This window comes from Taudactylus pleione, unplaced genomic scaffold (assembly GCF_031769625.1).
Source record: "Taudactylus pleione unplaced genomic scaffold, aTauple2 ptg000314l, whole genome shotgun sequence".
Taxonomy (NCBI): Eukaryota; Metazoa; Chordata; class Amphibia; order Anura; family Myobatrachidae; genus Taudactylus; species Taudactylus pleione.
In genome coordinates this window covers 14,822,999-14,844,771 of record NW_028284715.1, presented here as the reverse complement: position 1 = coordinate 14,844,771, position 21,773 = coordinate 14,822,999, and the positions used below count along the sequence as shown (strand labels likewise).

The 21,773-nt window shown below is 43.0% G+C and overlaps 1 protein-coding gene across 2 annotated transcripts in view; it reads left to right on the top strand.

Annotated features, from left to right (window-relative positions):
• CPQ (carboxypeptidase Q) overlaps positions 1-21,773 on the top strand; it is a 649,615-nt gene that overhangs the window by 533,815 nt on the left and 94,027 nt on the right. For both annotated transcript variants that reach the window (XM_088442622.1, XM_088442623.1), the window contains exon 6: positions 10,005-10,096. In XM_088442622.1, the coding sequence (XP_088298748.1) occupies positions 10,005-10,096 (92 nt within the window). The remainder of the gene's footprint in view (positions 1-10,004; positions 10,097-21,773) is intronic.

The following is a 21,773-nucleotide window of genomic DNA, read 5'->3' as shown; positions in this document are numbered from 1 at the left end:
GGGTATTAGGGTTGGTTAGATGCATTATCTTTATTGGGAGGATATAAATGGTGTATGTAGAGTTGTTTAGAGACTTGATGCTCTGTTTAGGACATTTAGGGGGTCACACGTTATGTTAAGAATTGTAATAATATGGGGGAAGTTGTACACTCTGTTATTAATGTTTGTAATGTAAAAGGTTGCACAGTTAGACTGTAGGGCTTTTTATGCCCATATGTAAAGTTGTGATCCTATATAAGGCGTTTTGTATATTTTTTATATCATGTTTCCAGTTAATAGGACATATATATACAGTCAGGTGCATAAATATTGGGACATTGACAGAATTTTCATATTTTGGCCTCTATTCACCACCACAATGGCTTTGAAATGAAACAAACAAGATGTGATTTAACTGCAGACTTTCAGATTTAATTTGAGGGTAATTACATCCAAATCAGGTGAACGGTGTAGAAATTACAACGGTTTCTATATGTGCCTCCCACTTTTTAAGGGACGTAATTAGAGGGGAGGAAGCAGTCCCGGCAAGTGCCGAATCCCAATAGGTGGGTGGATGTGTCACTCACCCTAATAGAATGCTGGGTAATAGGGTGATTTATGCATTAAATAACGAGTAAATGGACTGGGAGGGATTGGTATTTGGGTTGTAAATCTGTTGGGATTTAAGGATATATAATCTCTAAGAAGGGTAGATGACATCACTTCCTGTGAAGGGGAATAAAAGGTAATCAGTTGATTAGATAATCCTGTGTGCTGAGCTAGCAGAGTTGCAGAGTTTAACAGAAGCTGGTGATTGAGGGTGTAAATGTAAGTAACATCAAATATACCTTGGACCATTTGGTCAGTAACAGCTATGTATGCTTTGCTTTATGAGACTCCTGATATAGTATACAGCTAGTGATATTATATATGTAATTATAAATGTATGATAATGGTGGTCCTACTGGACTTTAATGTTTGTATTAGGATATGTGTATTGTGGTTAGATTTGTATAAAGCATTGATGTGATTACATTGTAAGCTATTTTCATGTGGGAACCAGAGATAGAAGTTACCATGTAATACACTTCTAGTCTTAATAAGAATGCTGAGAATCATGTTAAGTATTATGCTGTCACTGTCAGGATTTTGTAATAGATCCAAAGTGTTATGTGATAAAAGTTTTAAAATCTAGCTTTTCTACTATATCAGTTTCGTTATGTATGGTTCAATCTTGGTAGATTTATATTACTATGTTTTAAAACTTACTCACTACTATTAGTCTAGTAAGTAGCTAATTTATGAGCACTGTTTCTAATTGAGATGTAATTATCTATTGTAAACTATTTAGATTTAACCATTCTTTTTAATAAATGTTACTTTTAAATGGACTCTATTATGAGTAATGAATTACATAATGTGATGGTGCAATATGATTAAGAACATATAATGGTTTATATAGAGGCGATAATTGTGAACAATGGTCATATATATTATGTCCTTTTATAGGAATCATTGCAATTGAGCATTTTCCACTGTATACCAAAAATTTTGGCACCAAGCTGAGAGGGTTTTTCATCCTGCTACTAAAAGCTTTGATTTTGATTACCTGACCATTGGGCTGTAACTTCTTCTTAGTTACAAAGCTTAGATCGGTGATTCAATGCTATAATGGTATGTATTGAATATATCTTTTTGAATAATGGTTATCTCTGATCAGTAACTAATGGTAAATTACTGTATATTCTAATTGAGTCTATGGTTGTACCCTACACTTGTATACACCCACTGTTCCTTTTTTAAGATATACCCCTGATGAAGTCCTCTTTTGGACGAAACGCGTTGGGTTTCATCATTGTATAAGAATAACATTTGATGTAAGCAATCTCTGTTAGAATCTACTTTTTATTAAATAATTATTTACTTTTTAAACAAATTGTGATTTTTAAATATTTTATCTATTACTAATAGTGGCTCTTGTGGCCTGTTATATCTGTGTGTCTCTTGGTGTAAAGGTATCTTGCAGTGAAACCATAAGGAATAAAGTGAACATCTTGGTACTTACCACTTCATACTTCATTTCCAAGCTGGAAAGATCAACAAAAGGATTTTTCTTGAAGAAGTCTCTTATCCATCCTCTCACTTGGGACTGATCGATTGATTCATTAGTTTGTTATATTCATCATTATTTTTGTTTTATTTTATCACTTGGTTTTATAAACCTTTTTTTATCAGTATTTATTTGTGTAGCGCCCTTTCATTTCTTTTTTTTAGCACTATTGTTGTATATCTGTCTAACAGGGATATTATGTGATAGCTGCAGCTGTTTAGTATATTTTCTGACATGACTTGGAGAAAATGTCTATATAATTTAAGTGCACAGTGGGGGCACTTTGTTGGTCAATATATATATATATATATTTACTATATAAAATATAGTTTAGGGGTCTGTCTGTACATTTAGGCTAATGTCTTGAACCACTGGATGGATTTTGATGGGGTTTTCACTATTCTATACAGTATTGGTCGAGGAAGATTTATGTGTAAGAACCATTCATCTGTGAGTTGAGACAAAGGGAGCTTAGCAGTGCCAATTTTACTGAAGTAACAGGAAAAACTGTTGTGCTGTGTGAGTGACTGACTGCTGCTGAAGAGGTGAAGGCTGCACTTTGATTGGCTCTCTAAAACAGTGAGAGCCAATCAGAGCCAGTAATGTGCCCTGTTGCTTAGCAGCAGCCTAGAAAGGGGAGGGAGTTAGGGACTGAGCAGGGTCACATCTGAGATAGTTAGAGAGTGAGAGACACGGTCCGTGGCGGGACCTTCATCAAAACCATCAAGACACCTGAACAGATCGCCCACACTAAACCTGCAGGCGGACTCCGGCCTCCAATACTCCACTGTGAAGTGCTCCCTCTCCAGTGTGATGTTCCCGCTCAGCCACACATCCTCGGTGAACAGGAGGCATTTCCCATGGAAGTCAAAGTTGTTCTCAGACAGGGGCACCAAGGAATGAAGCTCAACAGGAAGCCCAGGAAATACAGGGTACATTGTACAAAGAAGACATTGCTCATTGCCATGTTCGGCAGCTGGGGAGGGATGCACATGGAGGCTGCAGAAATATGCACAGGTGTTTCAGCTGCTAATAATGCTTACTGTAGCTGCAATACAAATCTATCATCCATGATCCTTCCGCCATTCTGGTGAGATGCAGGGGGCAGGAGTGATCTGCAGGGTGATGTGGTGAGATGCAGAGGCCTGTGATGTGATGCAGGGGGCTGTAGCAAGGACCAGTGGCAGGAGTGAGAAGCAGGGGCCTGTGGTGAGATGCAAGGGGCTGTGGTGAAATATAGGTTGCTGTGGTGAAGTGCAGGGGGCAGGAGTGAGAAGCAGGAGGCTGTTGTGAGATGCAGGGGACTGGTGACATGGCCGAGGTTGTTATGAGATGCAGGGGGCTTTGGTGAGATGCAGGGGGTAGGCATAAGAAGCAGGAGGTTGTTATGAGATGCAGGGGGTTGGGCGAGATTAAATTGCTCTTGTGCAAAGCCGGGTGGGTCAGTAGTTTAAGACATAAATTAAAAGTTGTCACAAGCCACCGTAGCACCTTGTTTGATATCAGTGCTCCCGGTGGCTCTCTCACGTGTGTTGGCAGGAGACATGGACACCAGATGGCTACTCCTTTAGATCCTACTACCTGACTGCTCTGTCACCTCCGCCTTGCTCCTCTTACTTTTCACCACTGCTGGTTCTCTGATGCCGTCTATAGCCTTCAGTACATGACTTCCAGTTCTGGTGTATGGAGTTCTTCCTCGTGTGTGTTCCAGTTCCTCCTGTTCAGCGTGTATCTCAGCACTCTCAGCCACATGTCAGCGTCAGAGTGGATTATCTGTTACTAACATATCAGCAGTCTCAGCCGCACGTCTGCATCTGAGTGGACTATCTGTTATTAACATCATGGCAGTCTCAGTCGTATTGCAGTGTCTGAGTGGACTCTTGTTATTAGACTTATTTGCAGTCTCAGTCGCACTTCAACGCCTGTATGGACTATCGGTTACTGACATCCCGGAGGTCTCTGTCGCACTGCAGTGTCAGAATAAACTCTTGTAATTGATATCCTGGTTGCCTCAGCCCTCAAGGCTGCAACCAACCAAGTACACAGCCCTCAAGGCTGCAACCAGCCAAGAATACATCAGCCCTCAAGGCTGCAAGCAGCCAAGTACACATCAGCCCTCAAGGCTGCAACTGGCCAAGTACACGTCAGCCCTCAAGGTTGCAACTCGGCCCTAGGCCACACCTTAGTCAAGTTCACATCAGTCCTCAAGACAGCAACTTGGCCTTAGGACCGCACCTTAATCTTGAACTCATCTGGCCTCTTGGGATTCATTATAACCTTTGAATCTTCCCAGGGATTCATAACATAAGTAAAGCAGTGTTTTAGAGAAAAACAATGTAAGTATAAATAAATACATTTTTGTTCTCCTAAAGCCGCCTGTTGAAGGCCGTGAACAGCATGATAGGTGCTCACAGCATCCGTTTACAGCTGTTCTGGCATGCGGATTAAGAATCTAAGGGATATACCTCCCAACCTTGCAGCGCAGAGGGGACAAAACTTGCCCGATCAGCTATACTGATAGGACACATTCCATGCTCCAGCGCATGACGTCCCACAGCAAAGCTGAGCTGAGGGTGGAGAAGCATGGAGATGGCTACTGGGTGTGTTCTAAAGATGTGCCCTGTGGCTTTCCTTGCAGCAGAGTAAAATAGTGTGGTGGGGTACCATCGAAGTAGCGACCCTGCCACCCCCTGGCCTTTCGCCCTTAGCGGCAGCACCTATTTCACATCTATCATTATGGCCCTGATTGGGGGATATGCATTGGCCTTTAATGTGTCGTTTTTACTGCTTACACTCGGACCCTTTTAGAGACAAACCACCAATCCTAGGTCAATCCTTACTTGCATACAAGTAAGAAAACTTACACACATATAACTGCAAGTTCCTGCATTACCTTCTTATTGGGCTTCATTAATATTTGCGTTACGGCTATGCTGTAGGGACCCAGGCACCCTATTTAATGTGGCGGTTTGGGGGTGTCACTTTTTTTGTGATTTGCACGGGCATTCTGAAATGAGTTATACACAGGAGAGTGCAGTACAGGTTGAGTCTCCCATATCCAAAATGCTTGGGACCAGGGGTATTTTGGATAACGGAATATTCCGTATTTTGGAATAATTGCATATCATAATGAACTATCTTGGGAATGGGACCCCAATATATACACAGAATGTATTTATGTGTTATATACGCCTTATACACACAGCCTGCAGCTCATTTTATACAATTTTTTCAATAATTTTGTGGCTCAAGCAAAGTTTCTGTATAGAAATGAAATTAATTTATGTTTTATTTAAGCCCTATCACACAGCCTGAAAGTAATTTTATACCATATTTTTAATAATTTGTGCATTAGACAAAGTTTGTGTACATTGAACCATCAAAAATCAAAGGTTTTATTATCTCAGTCATGCCAAAATTATTCCGTATATCGGAATATTTGGATATGGGAGACTCAACCTGTACAACGTTTTCTCCCCTCTCACTGAACTAAATCCATGATATACTATTAATATAGAGGAACATTAACGCTGAGATTTGTGTTATAATGACCAGCAAATAACAACATGGCACGTCTTCCTGCAGTAATACAACTTCTAGCATGGAATACCTATTGTGTGACTTTCTTCTCTAATCCTTCCGCTGTCTCTATAAAGCTGTGCTTTGTGTAGCAGCACTCCATAAATTAACATCTTGTATTTTCAGCACCAGGAGCTTATTTAATTGGTTCCAAATAAACATTTCATGGAATGATGATACTGTTTGCTAATCTATTATCACAAGCCCTTAATAAAATGTGCAATTCACAGGGGATCAGACACATGGGTTTTATGCGGCAACTTTTCCTTCCGTAGTCCTGACTTGTATTGTTGCTGTAAATATCCAAGTTTTAGCTTTAGCACTATTTCCCCATCATAAATCGCTGCACAGTATTTTTTTTCATCATGCCTCCATGTCAATGATTTAGAACATGAAGAAATCATTCAGACTGCACAAATATTGGTCAACATATTTCTGACATCTCCTTGTCTGACTTGGATCTCTGCATGTTGTTGCCACATAGAACAAGAACGTATGTTTCGTTAATTGCCCACAAATGTCTGCAGCTGTTCCTGTATTTCCAGCGTTACACTCCGCCTCTCCATTGCCAGTGTGTATACCAGCCCTTCTCTTCTGTGCGCCTTTTGCTTTTCTGTTATGTGTTCAGCTGCTGCCATGATTTCAATGTATTTTATTATGAGGCTCATTAGAAGGGCTCTCACTCTGACATAAGTGGAAATAAGCAAAAACTAAGTTTGGAATTTAGCATTTTTCAATATTTTGCATTTGCCAAGACAGTTCAAAAAGATTTAAACATTATTTTTAAAACAAGAAATTATTGTAAAATTAAAATGTTGGTAAGGAATCTTGTGTATATACTTTGTAACTGTTCCAATTTGAGTGGACTATTCCATATACAGTGCCAGGAATTTTGTCACCATTCCTGGACAGTTGGAAGAGATTTCCCACTGATGGCGTCAGATGAAAGCAATGTTGAAGGGTTATTTTGCAAAATACAGTATGCTTCTTTGTTATGAAACATGCAGGCAAAGAGGGATAAACTGAAATCATCTTTACTGTGACTAATACAGGTAATTGCTTCATAACATGGGGATTCAACTAGAAGAAATTGACAAAAAGAAACAGCACAATGATAACTTATGATAGTGCAACCTACTGTATCAACAGCTTCCCAGTGTCTCCCCAGCCAGCCCCCTTCTGTCTCCCCAGCCAGCCCCTTCTGTCTCTCCAGCCAGCCCCCTTCTGTCTCTCCAGCCAGCCCCCTTCTGTCTCTCCAGCCAGCCCCCTTCTGTCTCTCCAGCCAGCCCCCTTCTGTCTCTCAGCCAGCCCACTTCTGTTTCTCCAGCCAGCCCACTTCTGTTTCTCCAGCCAGCCCACTTCTGTCTCTCCAGCCAGCACCCTTCTGTCTCTCCAGCCAGCCCCTTTTTGTTTACCCAGCCAGCCCCTTTCTGTCTCCAGTCAGTGCCTTTCTGTCTGCCTAGCCATCACTCTTCTGTCTCCCTAGTCAGCACCCTTCTGTCTCCCCAGCCAGCACCCTGCAGCCCACATACATTTACATTGTCTTATGGGCAGCTGCACCTCTATCAGTGGTACGGTTGGCTCCTCTGTTAGCGGTGTGGCATGCATGATGTCTTGACATCACGCCGTGTCACATTAAAAAAATAAATAAAATTATTGTACCAGACATCTGCTGTCAAGCGATAAATAGATCCAGCTATACGCACTGCCTGCTCCCCTGCAATGGTCTCACTGATTCATCCATGCATCTTTGTCTCATTTTCTCAGATGCGTACCCAGCGTTAGTGAGCACCTCTGTCACCCGCTGATGCCCCTGTGCACTGCTGCCACTGGTCCACATGCCGCTACCCCGCACTCCTGCAGCCCGCTTCCATAGCCGTCTCTTCCTGTGCATCCCCGGCCTTCCTCCACCTGCGCTAATGTACCATTTTGTTGCCCTTCTCCCATGCAGGTGGCCCGGTTTGCTCCTCCAAACCCTGATAGTTAATACATTTTAGAAAAGCAATGAAATTCCATACGGTTTCACATGTGCCGTTAGGGCTTCTTAGACATGATCTGAAATTTCACAAAATCTCTTGAATTTTTGCCACTCAAACTTCAAAAAGCAATGAAATTACGATCATTAAGGCTGACGCCTTAATGGACGTGTTCCAAGCGTAAAACCAATATGGTATGCCATGACACCATGTGGTTAACTGTAGATTCAGCACTCTCACAGAGTAATGAAACTACTTTATAAATAAAAGATGGCGTGTTACCTGAGAATAGATTACATAGCCAGCTTGGAAAATTCTCCCCAGTAGGACACAACTTGGGTCCGTATATTCAGCTATAATTATACTTGTGTCTGTATGGTCGGGACATAGACCTTCATTATGATGGTTCAGAACAGTAGGGTCATAGAGACGTAAGTCAACCACTCACCTTGTTTGACTTTCCTTTACATGTATCTGTAAAATTAGCCGTTTTGGGGTATATATTTACTAATTTTACTAATCACCGCTATTCACGATAATACGAAATTAAGATTCACCACAATGTATTCTTAAATCACATAGAGGGACAGGGGCTCTGAAAGGAACCCATCCCTGCGATGTATTAGAAGGGAACTGATCGTTCATGCAGTCACTTCACTTTCTCTTTCCGGATACCGCAGCTCAACTACGCATGTGCGACCTGCAGACCGCGCATGGGCGGCGGCCAATGCTTTCACTCTCCTGGTCATTTCTGCAAAGAGTAGCCCATAGGCTCAAGATGGCCTTAGCGGCGGGGTCAATATCTTGGTTAATTCGTCAATAGAGCAGCCCCCATAGAAACCTACTCTGGCTGCTATTGCAGAGCAGATATCTCCTATGTCTTCTGTGGCCCCCCATTTATACAGTACGTGCCGGGGATAATTAAAATTTGCGGTTATTCTTTTTTGCCCCGGGCATATCTATACTCTAGATTTAAAGTTCAAAATACATGCCACCTAAAGTACAGACGCAGAAACTCAAGTGTAGAACTCATTTTGTGTGTATGAAAAAATTGCAATTTTTTCCAAATCAGGAATTATAAGTTTATTGTTTTTGTCTAATATTCATGTAACTTAAATTGTTGGTATGAAAAAATTGACTGAATATACAAGTATAGATCATATTCTTATTATAATAATAGAATAAGGCCTAGAAAAGGCACTGCTGGATTGGGGTGATAATACATCTTAGACAAGACAATATACCATTATTCCAAGCCTATTTGTCAATTCATTTTGTATGTAAGAAAGTGTGTGCATGTAGGTCTTTTGCTAAATAATATGTTCCTTGTGCGCCAGACAGGTAGCAAGGCACAAAATAATCTATTGAGGCGTATGTTTTCCTCTAGCAATCAGCAAAGCTGAATTTAGGGATGTCTTTATTTCCAGCATGGATTACAAGCAAAGGAATATCTTTCACCAGTTATCAATTGGGAGCTTCTTAGGAACAATCCTGTCTGTTGTACGCTGTTATGTACAATTCTCTGTCTGTGCAAGGTTTTTCCTTTGGTTTTATACGTAATACGCCAGTCCGAGGTTGCTGCTGTAAATTCTTGTTAAACAACAATTTAAATATATTTGTGTTCAATACAATAGCCCACTACACAGTATAGAAATAAATGTTACAATACGCCACTGTCTAAAATAACCAAATCATGTTTGCTGAGTTTCATGTTTCTCACCCTCCGCCTGCCATTATATTGCATCACAAGGGGACCAGTAGCCAATCAGTAACATATTGTAATTACATGTCTTAAAAATGGGGATATATTATATACGGTTAGAGTTAAATGTCAAAATATCTAGTCACTACTGTTGTTAATGTATTAATAAAAATGTCTTTTTTTTCAGGGAATATTCCTCAACTGTAATTTGATAAATAGGTCCCCGAATGACCTGCCTGGTTGACAAAATGACAAAAATAACAACAGAAAGGAACAATTTTAATGATCTGTTCTGTTCACTCCACAGTGGAAAGAAGCAGAGAAAAGCTCTCTTTTCACATTACAAGCTTGCAGCTGGTCCTGCCCACTCTCTCATACAGACAAATGCCATCGGCATTATTAGGCATTAGTGGTCAGCAGAAATATAAATAGCACTTCAAAAATACAATAGCATAAATAACACATAGAACCTATTCTAGGTAGTATTCTATATATGTTATAATGTAAATTCTGTATATTACAGCTGAATTAGAAAATGGAATTTCTATGACATGTGGCCGTTTAATAGTATCAATGGTATACAGTAGCTTTATTACATAGCATGGTGGCAGATAGTCCATTTATTTTAATTATATTAAATATAATTTTATATTCTCAGGTCTCCGTCCTAAGAGAACAATTCGCCTGGTGCTATGGACGGGAGAAGAGCAAGGAGGAGTCGGTGCCAACCAATATTATGAGACACACAAGGCAAGAAATAATTTTTTCATTCAGTAATCCGTATTAAAGCTCAGCCGCCATTGGCACATGGTGTAAGCAAAGTCCTGGTTTGAGCCTGTTTTCATAAGACATGCAGTCAATTCACTAAAAACTACTGACAATGTTGACAGTTTGCAAATGTGAAGTGGGGGGTAATGTGAGAAAATTCATATTTGGGTCAGTTTGATTATAATTGAGAGAATGAGGGGTGTCAAATTCCCAGATTGCTGAGCCTTTGTTCTGACGCTTCTAGGCCAAAATCTAAAGCTAAGTACACACTCGAGCGATGTCGCCCGACTCGCCCCATATGTCGTTTCCGGCCAAACTGGAACAAAATATTGGCTGGATCGCTCAGTGTGTACAGCCAATATGTGCACTGACGCAGTCATTAGCTGTATCGTCCGGTCGGCCTTGCTGCAGGGCCTTGTAAGGTACGAAGGACGGAACGAGGGTTCCGTCGACCTGCCAGCCGCCATATCGTCTGGGTACACATTGTCCAGCATAAGTCTATCCGACTTAAAGGAGCCCTAATTCTTACTGCCCAAAGTTTACATTTTTCTTAGGCTTCAATGGGCTCTGTTCTCACTCCATAAATTGAACTAGGTAGAAGTGAAAAGTTTAAAATATGGATTTTGGCTAGATTATGGTAAATAATCTGAAGAATCTCCCCAATATTTGGTTAAAAAAAATTTCAAGCCAATGCTAAACTATGCCAACACTATGACTCCAGCATCCACAGTGACCCTAGCCTCCAGTTTTATGATATAGGGGTACAGTTATGGAACTCACACTTTCCTGGTTCCAAGCTGCCCATCATCATTGCATATAATGGAGGTTCCCACACTCCGCCATTACAGTCCAGGTTTTAAGGATATCCATGCTTGAGTCTTGATCAGTGATTACCAACCTCGGTCCTCAAGGCACACTAACAGTCCAGGTTTTAGTGATATCCATTCTTGAGCACGGATGGTTAAGTCAAAATAACTGAGGAACTAATTAAGTCACCTGTGCTTAAGTATGTCTATCCTAAAACCTGGACTGTTAAGCTGGCCACACACTAGACCAACTTAAGGCCCCCATACATCAGAGATTGATTGCAGCAATCGTGCAATTTGCAATCGATTGTGTTTAAAAATCTTTCCCTTTTTCAATCGATTGGCAATTCTGCAATCTGCAATCGATTGAAAAAGGGAAAGATATTTATACACAATCGATTGCAAATTGCACGATTGCTGCAATTAATCTCTGATGTATGGGGGCCTTTACATCCAACCAGCCAACTTGTTGATTGGTTGGAATGAAAATCTGGTAACGTATGGGAGTAAATGATGATCAGCAATTTGCTCCTAAATGCCAGAAAACAGATGAAAATGGTCGTTCAGACAAATTTGTTAAACGTTTGACCGAAACTATTTGTTCAAACAACAGTTTTGGTCCATTTTCCAGCGTTTGGGAGCAAATTGCTGATTGTATTCCTTACCAGATTTTCATTCCAACCAATCAACTAGTTGGCTGGTTGGACAGATAATCTTTAGATGTGTGGCCAGCTTTAGTGTGCCTTGAGGACCGTGGTTGGGAACCCCTGGTCTAGATGGTTAAATCAAATTAACTGAGGTACTGATTAAGTCACCTGTGCTCAAGCATGGATATCCTTGAAATGTGAATTATAATGGCGGAGTTTGGGAACCTCTGGCATATAACCAAAGAGGATGGTAGTGGTACTTGTCAGTACAGCTCAGTGTTTATTCTATACAGAAATCACACAAGATGCAAACTTAAATTGTACACAGTGATGGACACTGCTGAGACTGTAAGATATTGATGGACAGTCTTCTCCATATCAGCAGCCTTTTTATACCGTCAAGGGACAAGTACTGGATTTTGGTGTTGGGGGTGGCTGTATTTGGCAAAAGAGAACAGTTAGCCCCTATTGACTAAACATTTCGATCCATCCAAATTCAATATGGCCATTTATGTGGTCAGCTGGGCTGTGCAGCAAAGTGATCTACAAACAACACGTTCATTATTGGTTATTATAATACATTTAAGGCCGTAGTTCTTATAATAACACAGCAACACAAGCATAGTTCAATGTTTTACTTCCAATTTAACTGCACAATGAATACAACACACTGCAGAAGATGTACAGTCTCTGTTAATGTTGCATTGTCATCGAACACCTTGTGCTAGTATAACCGGCCTTTTAATAGAAATGGTATGGCTCTATCTATCTCATATACACAGGGCTGTAGCTAGGGTAGTGCGGCCGGTGCCATCGCACAGGGCACCACAAGTCAGGGGGCGCTGTTTGGACCTGTCTGATTTCTGTTTATTATTATTCTTGCTTGTAGCGTCCTCTTATTTCATCCCCAGCATCTCCTGACCTCTCCTATCTCTTCCCTGGCCCTTCCCCGTGAGGCCATTCCCCTTTTTTGGGTGCATTATGTCCCTTTGAAAAATGAGGGAGGCGCCAATGCTCTTTCTGGCACAGGGCCCCAAAACTCTAGTTACGGCTCTGCATATACAACACACTGATTCCTTACCAAAATTGATTTGTGTTACAATATACAGCCCATGTACTTTTAAAATATCCCTCAGTACATAATATATATAATACTGAGGATAGAGCCATAGCAAAAGTATCCACAGCTCATTTTTATGTCCCTGGCATATCAAACGCTCCCACTTTAATCCAAGTTAATAATTCATTTATGTTAATAACTAGGTGACAATAGACCGTTCTCTGCTTAACATATTGAGAATTTATGGTAAACTCACATTAGGAGCAAATTAATTTCAAGGCAATATAGATCCCCAGAGAAATCCTTGAAACTGCACTGCAATCACCTATTCATAAAAGTAACTCACCACTCTGACGGATATTAACTGTATCTGCAAGATACGTATAGTCCGGCGTTCACAGCTTGTACAGAAAGTGACAGCACGGTAACTGACAACAGCTGAAAGAGGATTATCGTAGCTGCAAACACTGAAAGACCATTTCCAGGGACATTTTCCTATTATGCAAGTTAATTAAATTGTTAGTCAAAATCACTTCTAATATTAGATGTTATTTACAGAAACTTATGGTAATACAACTTTGTTAATTAGCACTTGAAAATATTTTCTATGTATATCTAACAAATATAATAGTAGTACATATGAAGATCACACATTACTCATAAAGAAATAATAATTTGTGCCTATTTTTGCAGGTTAGTATATTGTGGGAGCTGGCGCGGTTCCAGCGATTTAATTATTTAAAGCACCAGCTACAAAGCATAACCAGGTTGGTTTTACCTTTAAACTAATCAGCTCTTTATATTTAGTGACTATCTTGCCGGAATCGCGCCAGCTCATAGGCAAACGCAGGGGGGGTTTCCGTCTGCCTGGAAACCCCCCTCCCCAGCCCACACCATTACCACAATAGAATTAGTAATATAATAGCATTTTATTAGTGCTGCATGTTCTTGGAATGGTGCCCACATCTAAAATAAAAACATTCAGCTAAGACAGGATGGACCTAGTGCCGTACCTAATGGCTTACTGTGATCGCTGGTCTTGTATCTGCTGGAATTATGGCACACAATACACTTTGTATGGCGCATATTAAAGCTGGATAAGTGCTAATTATATGCCCTCTTCATGGACTGGCCACACTCACTCTAAAATCGAGCATTTGGAAACCCCTCTCTAGAAATCCTGCGTTTGCCACTGCAGCTCATGCAAATCGCAGGCTATTACATTTGGCCCAAATACAGGTTCATAATCATAAGGGGCCTATTCATTAAACCTAAAAATTCTCTGGAGATAATTAGCTTTAGAACTCGCATGGAGTTCTACCTAATTATAGGTGGAATTCATCATTCCACCTCTCCATAAGTATCTATTCCGAAAAGCTGTCATTTTTGCGATGACAGCTTTTCGGGAAATAGATACTTTTCCCTGCCTACACTACCTTATCGCATCTGGAAACAGTGCTGCGCATGCGCTGTTACATCTGTAAAACCAGCGCATGCGCAGCACTGCCTACAGATGCGGTAAGTTTGTGTACCCCCCCCACCCCCCCTCCACTCACCTCCCCCCCCCCCGACTTACCTGTCCGCGCAGAAGCCTCCGGCTCCGTCCTGCTGGTCTGTCATGTGGTTTCCCAGCAGACCACATGACAGATTAGAAAAAAATATATATATATTTTTACTTTTTCTAAACTTTCTTGTGCTCTGCTGGGGAGCACACATGACAGACCAGCCTCCGGAGCCTGAGGACGGAGCAGAGCGCCGGAGGGACTCGTCGGGGGACCTGCACACGCGGATACAGGTAAGTCGATTCTGCTATTCGCCACCTCACAGTGGCGAATAGTAACTGCATCAAATTCCGAAAATTGATAATTTTCGGAATTTGATGAATACCACAATTTCCACATCCCCATACTAATGTATGGGGAGTGTGGAAATTAACGCAGGGGAACTTAGCAAGGAGATATCTGTGATATCTCCTGTGCTAAGTCTGTTCATGAATACCAAAATAACGTTATTTAAGGAAAATGTCCTTAAAAACTTTATTTTAGTGTTGATGAATAGGCCCCTATTTCTTTTAAGCCTGCCCTAGGGAGCTTTATTGAAGGGTTAACAATTAATTAAACCCTCTGTGGAGTACCACTGATGGCTTGAATCACCAACGGTTATCCCCGCAGTAGGATACAGCAGGGGACTGAGTGGTGTGACTGAGGGCTGTGCTAAACGGCAAGCCAACCAGAATTCTGTAGTACTGAATGGGTGCCTTGGGGTGGGGCTAAGCACTGTTACCTCCTTCGCCAGGAGATAAATAAAGGAAAAACTATTTAGCGCATCTCTGCCATCAATGGTGAAAAGCCATTTAGATCTCTGCCCTTGACGGCAAGACTGTCGGTGGCAATCCATCAATGTCTGCTTGCCATTGATAGTCCATGGTCAGAATCGGTATGATTTACCGCCGGACCCATGCCCAGCGTCTGGAATCCCGACAGCGGTATCCCGGCAGAGGAGGAAATCCCGATCATCAAAGGTAAGTATATACTAACCTTTTTCTACCCCCTAACCCTCCCTTAGGGGTGCCTGACCATAACCTTCCCCCCCAGAGCCTAACCCTAATCCCCTCTCTAAGTGCCTAAACCTAACCCCACTTTCCCCGCCGCCTAAACCTAAGTCCCCAGGGGGGGTGCCTAAACCTAAGTCCCCAGGGGGGGTGCCTAACCCTAAGTCCCCCTGAGGGTGCCTAACACTAACCCACCCTTCCCCTAGCCTAAACCTAACCTCCCAGGTGAGTGCCTAAGCCTAAGTCCCCCCCGGGAATTCTAAACCTAACTCTCCCCCCCTCGCGCGGCAATCCGCGCTCAGCGTCCTTTCGATCGGGATGCCGGGCGTCGGGCTCCCGGCGTATGTCTAATGACAGGCGTCGGCATATTGACGCCTGTCTTTAGACCCTTGCCGGGATATGATAGTCGGGAAGCCGGCTATCGGGATTAGGTCCTCCGGCTTCCCGACTGCATACCCCATGGCCATCCCTAACCGGCCCTTTTTGAGTGTGTGTGTTTGTGTGTGGTGTGATGTTAGTTCTTGTTCTCGATTGTTGGTTCGAAGTTCTAAAGTATCGTAAAGTTTGTTTTTTGATCGTTTTGACGTCATTTGGACTTTAGAAAGTAGTCAGATTGCAAAACTGACCGGAAAATGTCCAAAAAAACCCCAAAACCGACCTTTTGTAAATTTACTCACTAGCCTCTCTCCTCTGGGAATAAAAGTGAATAACTGTGTGCTAAACTTACCTAAATACAGCACACAAGTACACAGGACCTCCCTTTCTGTGCAGTGTGGGCGACCAGGGCAGTTATCTATCTGCTTTATATAATAAATATATATATATTCTCTTACTAACTTTTTTAACAATAGCAATATGTTTGTCACATGCATTTTTGTTTACTACCTCCCTGAACTCTAACATGACATGGTCTATCTCCTGCTCAGTTAGGTTTTCTTTAAGGCACAGTTTGTTAATTATGAGTCTATGGCAGTATTATGCAGTGCAGACAGACCCCAGAAGCTAGCCCGCAGGCCTCAAACAAAATTGGGGTTCAGGGGTTAATCAACCACGATTCCTGTAGGACACAGAGGAAGACGGATACTTGCCGACTTTGGATGGCTGACCTCCAGGAGAGGAGAGAGATATAAGTCGGCCATTATTGCTCCCGCATTGCGTGCACGAAAAATTGTTCCATTAAACTATATGTGGAGATAAATAAATAAAATAAATGTAAAGAAAAAAAAGAAGGCAAAAAATAAATTGTAGATTTTTAAATATAGGCTGTATCTGGAATTATCTGCGTGTGGTGAAAATTTGCCTTTTTATACTAAAGTTCCTGCTCGATTGTCTTTATTGGTTTCCCATGTTCGGCAGTTATATTTATCCAAGATTTATCTTAGAGCAAGATAAGGGCACAGCTGGAATAACCAGCATTAGAAGGATGGGTAGCATCACACTGTAAATGTGTCTGGAACATGTATCTGTTTCTGCAAAGGAGAAAGAAACCATAGTCCATGTTTTTTTTTCCAACAACTGAAAGAAGAAATCATCTCGCAGGTTGTTGTTTAGAATTATCTATAATTTCCCATGGGAAAGACAAATGATTGTATAGGAAAGGCAGATTTGGGGCTATTTATAGACAGGGGCAAGTGGGGTGGTCAGATCATTTTTAACTAGTAGTTCCCATGTAATTTCTTGCATTAAAAACCACTGTCAGCGCTTACATGAGTGTCAGGACTAAAGAGATGTTTATAATTTGAAACTACAGTACAGAAATAGACCGTAAGGGGTATATTTACTAAAGTGCGGGTTTTTAGAAGTTGTTGTCCATAGCAACCAATCAGATTCTACTTATCATTTATCTAGCACCTTCTAGAAGATAACAGCTAGAATCTGATTGGTTGCTGTGGGCAACATCTCCACTTATAAGAAATCACACTTTAGTAAATATACCCCTAAGGCTCATTTACTCACTGCAGTATTTGTGCACAGCATAGTGTTGTGCAAAGGTTTACAGGTGCCTGGCGAGCATATAAGTACAGTACAGGTATGTGTAAGATGACATTTTTGTTTATTATGCCCCAATGGCAATGCTGCATAAAGGGGAATATTCAATTGGGCATGTGATTTTTGTGGTAAAAATTACCGTGGATATTGCGCCCAAGTTTTCATTACCCGCGTTATTCAATTTAAAAAAAAAAATTTAGTGTCCAATTTTTTTGCCGCATAAACCTGCAGCTAATTTGAAAATAAATAAATTGTAGAACAGCCTGTATAAGGGATACGGCAATAGGAACTGCTGATCCAACTATATTGGACTAATGAAGCTAATGGGGGGTGTCCAAGGGGCTCTGAAGCAAGTCCTGATAATTCTTCCTTAAAATAATGATTTTAGGAAAAAATGGTACTTGGCGGCAAAGCTGCACGCAGGCAGTTCCGTCCTTGCTTATATGCAAATGCAGCAGAAGATGTATGACACCCCCGGCTACATTGCTATCCCAGCACTGTGACCATCACTTTTCTTCTGCTTCTCTTCCGTCATTGCAGCCCCTGCCCTTGCCACTCCTGGAAAACGGGGTGTTTCCGGGAACACCAGCCATCCCTGCACCACCCCTTAAATGCCACTGCCTGTCAATCAGGCAGAGGCATAGCAGGGGCTGCATGCGATCACGCAGGACTCATGTTGGACATTCGGCGCACGCGTGCACTGCTGAATCAGCCCCTTGATCTGAAAAACCCTGTGCCGCTAGGTTTCTCAATATTTTGTCAGCAATTCAATATGCCCCATTATGCAGGGCCGCAAAGAGCCACATCAGGCTCGGGTGACAGGGGGCATGGCCTAACCGCGGGAGGCTTGGCCACGCCCCCTTCGGGGAAAAAAAACGGGAAAAAACATTTTATCAGTGCCGCCAAGCAGCACTGAGCACTGGGAGGGGGGCACTGTGAGCCCCTCAGCCCGGCGCACAGCCAATGGGGGGGCACAATGAGCGTGATTGCTCACCCCATAGGCATAGAAGACTGTTTAGCAACTATGAGCAGTCTCCCACTGCAGCCCAGCACACAGCTGCTGTGATGTAGAAGGGAGGGGGGGGGGATTAGGTGCCGGACTCGGGCCCCCGCCATGCCTCACCAGCAAGCCCAGGCAATTTGTACCTGCTCCCCCCCCCTCTCGGCGCCCCTGCCATTATATTTGGCAGACACATTAAAGTCCAGCCTGCTATCGCTTATTGACTATATTCCCTTCATTAATAAACACTTTATACTTTTGTGCTTGTTCAAACCAGCCTCATGAGAGTAAGGGGACATCAGGCTGTCTTTATTATACGTGTGTACATTAGAATGTTTTCAGTGGATTGTCAATACTGCAGAAATGTTGTGTTCTTTTCCTAAAAATATTCTTCGGGCATAGAAAGTTTAATGTTCTGATTAACAAGAAGCCACTTGCAGACATAGTGCGCAGCCTAGGGAGGTGTGGGCTCATGGACTAATAGCAAGCTGCAAGACAGTAATCCAGACTTGCGATTTTCCATTAGTCTGTGTGGCCTGTGCAGGGGACAATTGTGCCGTGGGACCCCCGCAAATCGTAATATATTGTCTTTAACCTACTATAATAATTTGTCCTCTCCACAGCATAAGCAAATAACTTTACTCGCCGGGACAATCTATTATCCTGTGTCGTTTAATAAATTCCGATCGAAACAAGATTCCTTATTGCGGTGATAAGGAATCTTAATTTTTGGGGGGCACATCTCATACAGGGGGATATGTACTAAGCCTTTAATATGATAAATCACATGTGTTAAATTAATTATGGTTTAAACTCGCCGCAAGGTCAAACACCGTTTAGGAGGCATTCACCATGCCCCTTGCCCTAAACTATCACTTTCAAATAACTGCTGGTCCTACAAAGCAGTTTTTCGGAAGTGAGAGACTCCTCTTCTGCACCTGGTCAGATGTCACTGCACATGCGCAGCTTGAAGATAGGCTGCGAAAAAAGACTGAGCCGCAGCAGAAGAGAACCTCCTTCCCCCCTGCCTGTCTGACACCTCTCACCGGTGTCTGTCTCCCCCCCTCCCAACCTCGCTGCAGCCGTTGCCTAAGACTGTGCCCCCTCCTACACCTCAGAACTGCAGCCCTGATTAGGTCCCCTGCCGCCACTGCTGTACGGTGTCCAACACCCGGGGTGGGGGGGTTGCTATGCTGCTGCATGCGCTGCCGTTACATCCTCCACCTTGCTGCTGCATATGCCGCCGAAGACTTAGCTTGCCCCCCCTCCCCCGGTCAGACCTGCAGCCTTGTGCAGGTCCATCGCTGCTGCTGTGCCCTCTCCTGTTTCCGGCTCTGGGAGCCAGGAGGGAGCTGTATTGAGGTAAGAGGACACAGCAGGGAGGGATCTTTTCAGATCCCTCTGCTCTATCAGATGCTGTACGCTCAGAGTGGCGTACAGTATCACTGTCGAGTTCCGAAAAAAATGCTTTTTCAGAGTTTGATGAATTATATAATATCCACATCCCCATACTATAGTATGGGAGCTGTGGAAATTATTGGGGGACATTTGTAACAAGGAGATTATCAGTGATATCTCCTGCGTTACATGTTTGATGAATAACACTGACACTTAATTTCCACAAACATAAGTGAAAATCTTAATTTTCACCTACTTTTGTACACTTTCACTTACTTTTGTAGAAATTAAGTGATGATGAATAGACCCCCTAAGTGGAGAGTGATAAAGTACCAACCAATCAGCTCCTAACTGCCACATTACAGGCTGCACGCCTGATTCAGACCCGCTCGCGAGCGGGTCGATGATTGGCCAGTGCGCACGCGCGGCGTGTGCAATGTGCGTGCGCGAGCCCCGGAGCGAGTGAGAACTTCACTCGCTCCGGGGCTCGCTACAAAACGTGGCGGCTGTCGATGTTGATCAACAGCTCGCCCCATTTTGTAGGCGGGGAGGGGGGTGGCTGGACAAACGGAGGCATTCCCGAAGGAACGCCTGCCGTTTCTGGGCGGCCCTACTGACATCATTCGTGATGTCAGTAGTGAACTTCCTGCTCTATTAGAGCAGGAAGTTCACTCGGGCTTGCGGGAACCGAGGCCCTACCGCAAGTGTCTCATCGCAAGCCCGATGGTCTCGAAAATCACGACCATCGCCAAGCCACTCGCAAAAGCTGTGGGTGGTCACCCACAGCTATGCGAGCGGCCTGGAGGCGGAATTAAAAAGAAAAATCCGCCCTGATTCAGAGCGAGCGCTCACAAATAGCTCAGGCCCTGTGTTTGAAAAATGGCAGTTAGGAGCTGATTGGTTGGTACTTTACCTCCATCTACCTTATCACTTTTCAAAGCTTAGTTAGTACATCTCCCCTATAATAATAAATATGCCCCATAATATTGTTTGACTTGACTCCTGCAGTGTCTAGAAGCATAATATTTATGTGCATCTTCCGTAATTACTTTGAACTGCTCTAGGTTCCATAAAAGTGACCTACGCAGGAAAAGAATTTGCAGAATGTCAAATTATATAACTGCCTGGAAAAACATCTGCTAGGTGTGATGTGATTTAGCTTCATGAGTTCATTTTGTTTTCCTCTTCGGCTCTGGAGCTGCAGTACACGTCGCAGAAGTGACAACATGTTGACACGTTTTCATAAAAATAACAGTTCGTTTTCCAATTTTATCTATCAAGCTATACAAGTGTGGAGGCTGGTAGGGTGATTCACTTGTGCAAACTGAGACACACTTCTAGCGTCTTCTTATCTGCTCTCTTCTGTGATATTACTCCTGGTCCCTATAGTCTTCCAAATAGAATTCTAACCTTTATCTTGCTTACAAGGCATTCCATCTGGCCTCTTCTGCTTCCTATTCTTCTGCCCTCTTCTCACTTCTGCCTCCATGATTTTTCTCATAACCTGCCTTTTGCGTGGCTCAACCCTGCTCGTTACCCGGATTATAATGCCGGGTTGCTCGACCCTGGTTATTTCAACTGAGCCCTTTCACACTGCACAGTAACCCAGGTTGCTGCGCTTTCACATGAAATAACCCTGGTTATTGCTGGCAGTGTGGAAGGGGTGTAACTTATACACAATGGAGGGCTTTCTCCTTTTACATTATCTCACCCTGGGGGAGATGAATGAAATGCCAAAGTGCTGATACCACTTCTCCCCCATGTATTGCTGGGGGGCTGTCATTATCGGCGCTGCTATCTACAAGATAGCAGCGCCAATGTGCTGGGCAATGTATGAACAGTCAGTTCGCCTGTCCATTTCGCCGGCTGCAGTTATCGATATTGACAGCTGCAGCTGGCGCTGCCCTATCCCCACAGCAGCGACAGCACGGTCCCTGCTGCGGCGGCTGCAAGCTCTGAATGCTTGCAAGATTACGCGCATGCTCAGCGGAGCCGGCCGGGAGTGAGACACAGCGCATCAGCACTATGCTAATGCGCTGTGAGCTCTAGCGGGGATCGCTGGAAGGGGGAGTTTTCACTCCCCCGCTCCGGCCGATGAGATGTTCATACATATCATCTTTAGAGCTTCCTGCTTCGCCTCGGTAAGGAGACGAAGCAGGAAGCATTGTAACGGCATGATAAGTGCCTCTATAATACATCTGCCCCCCT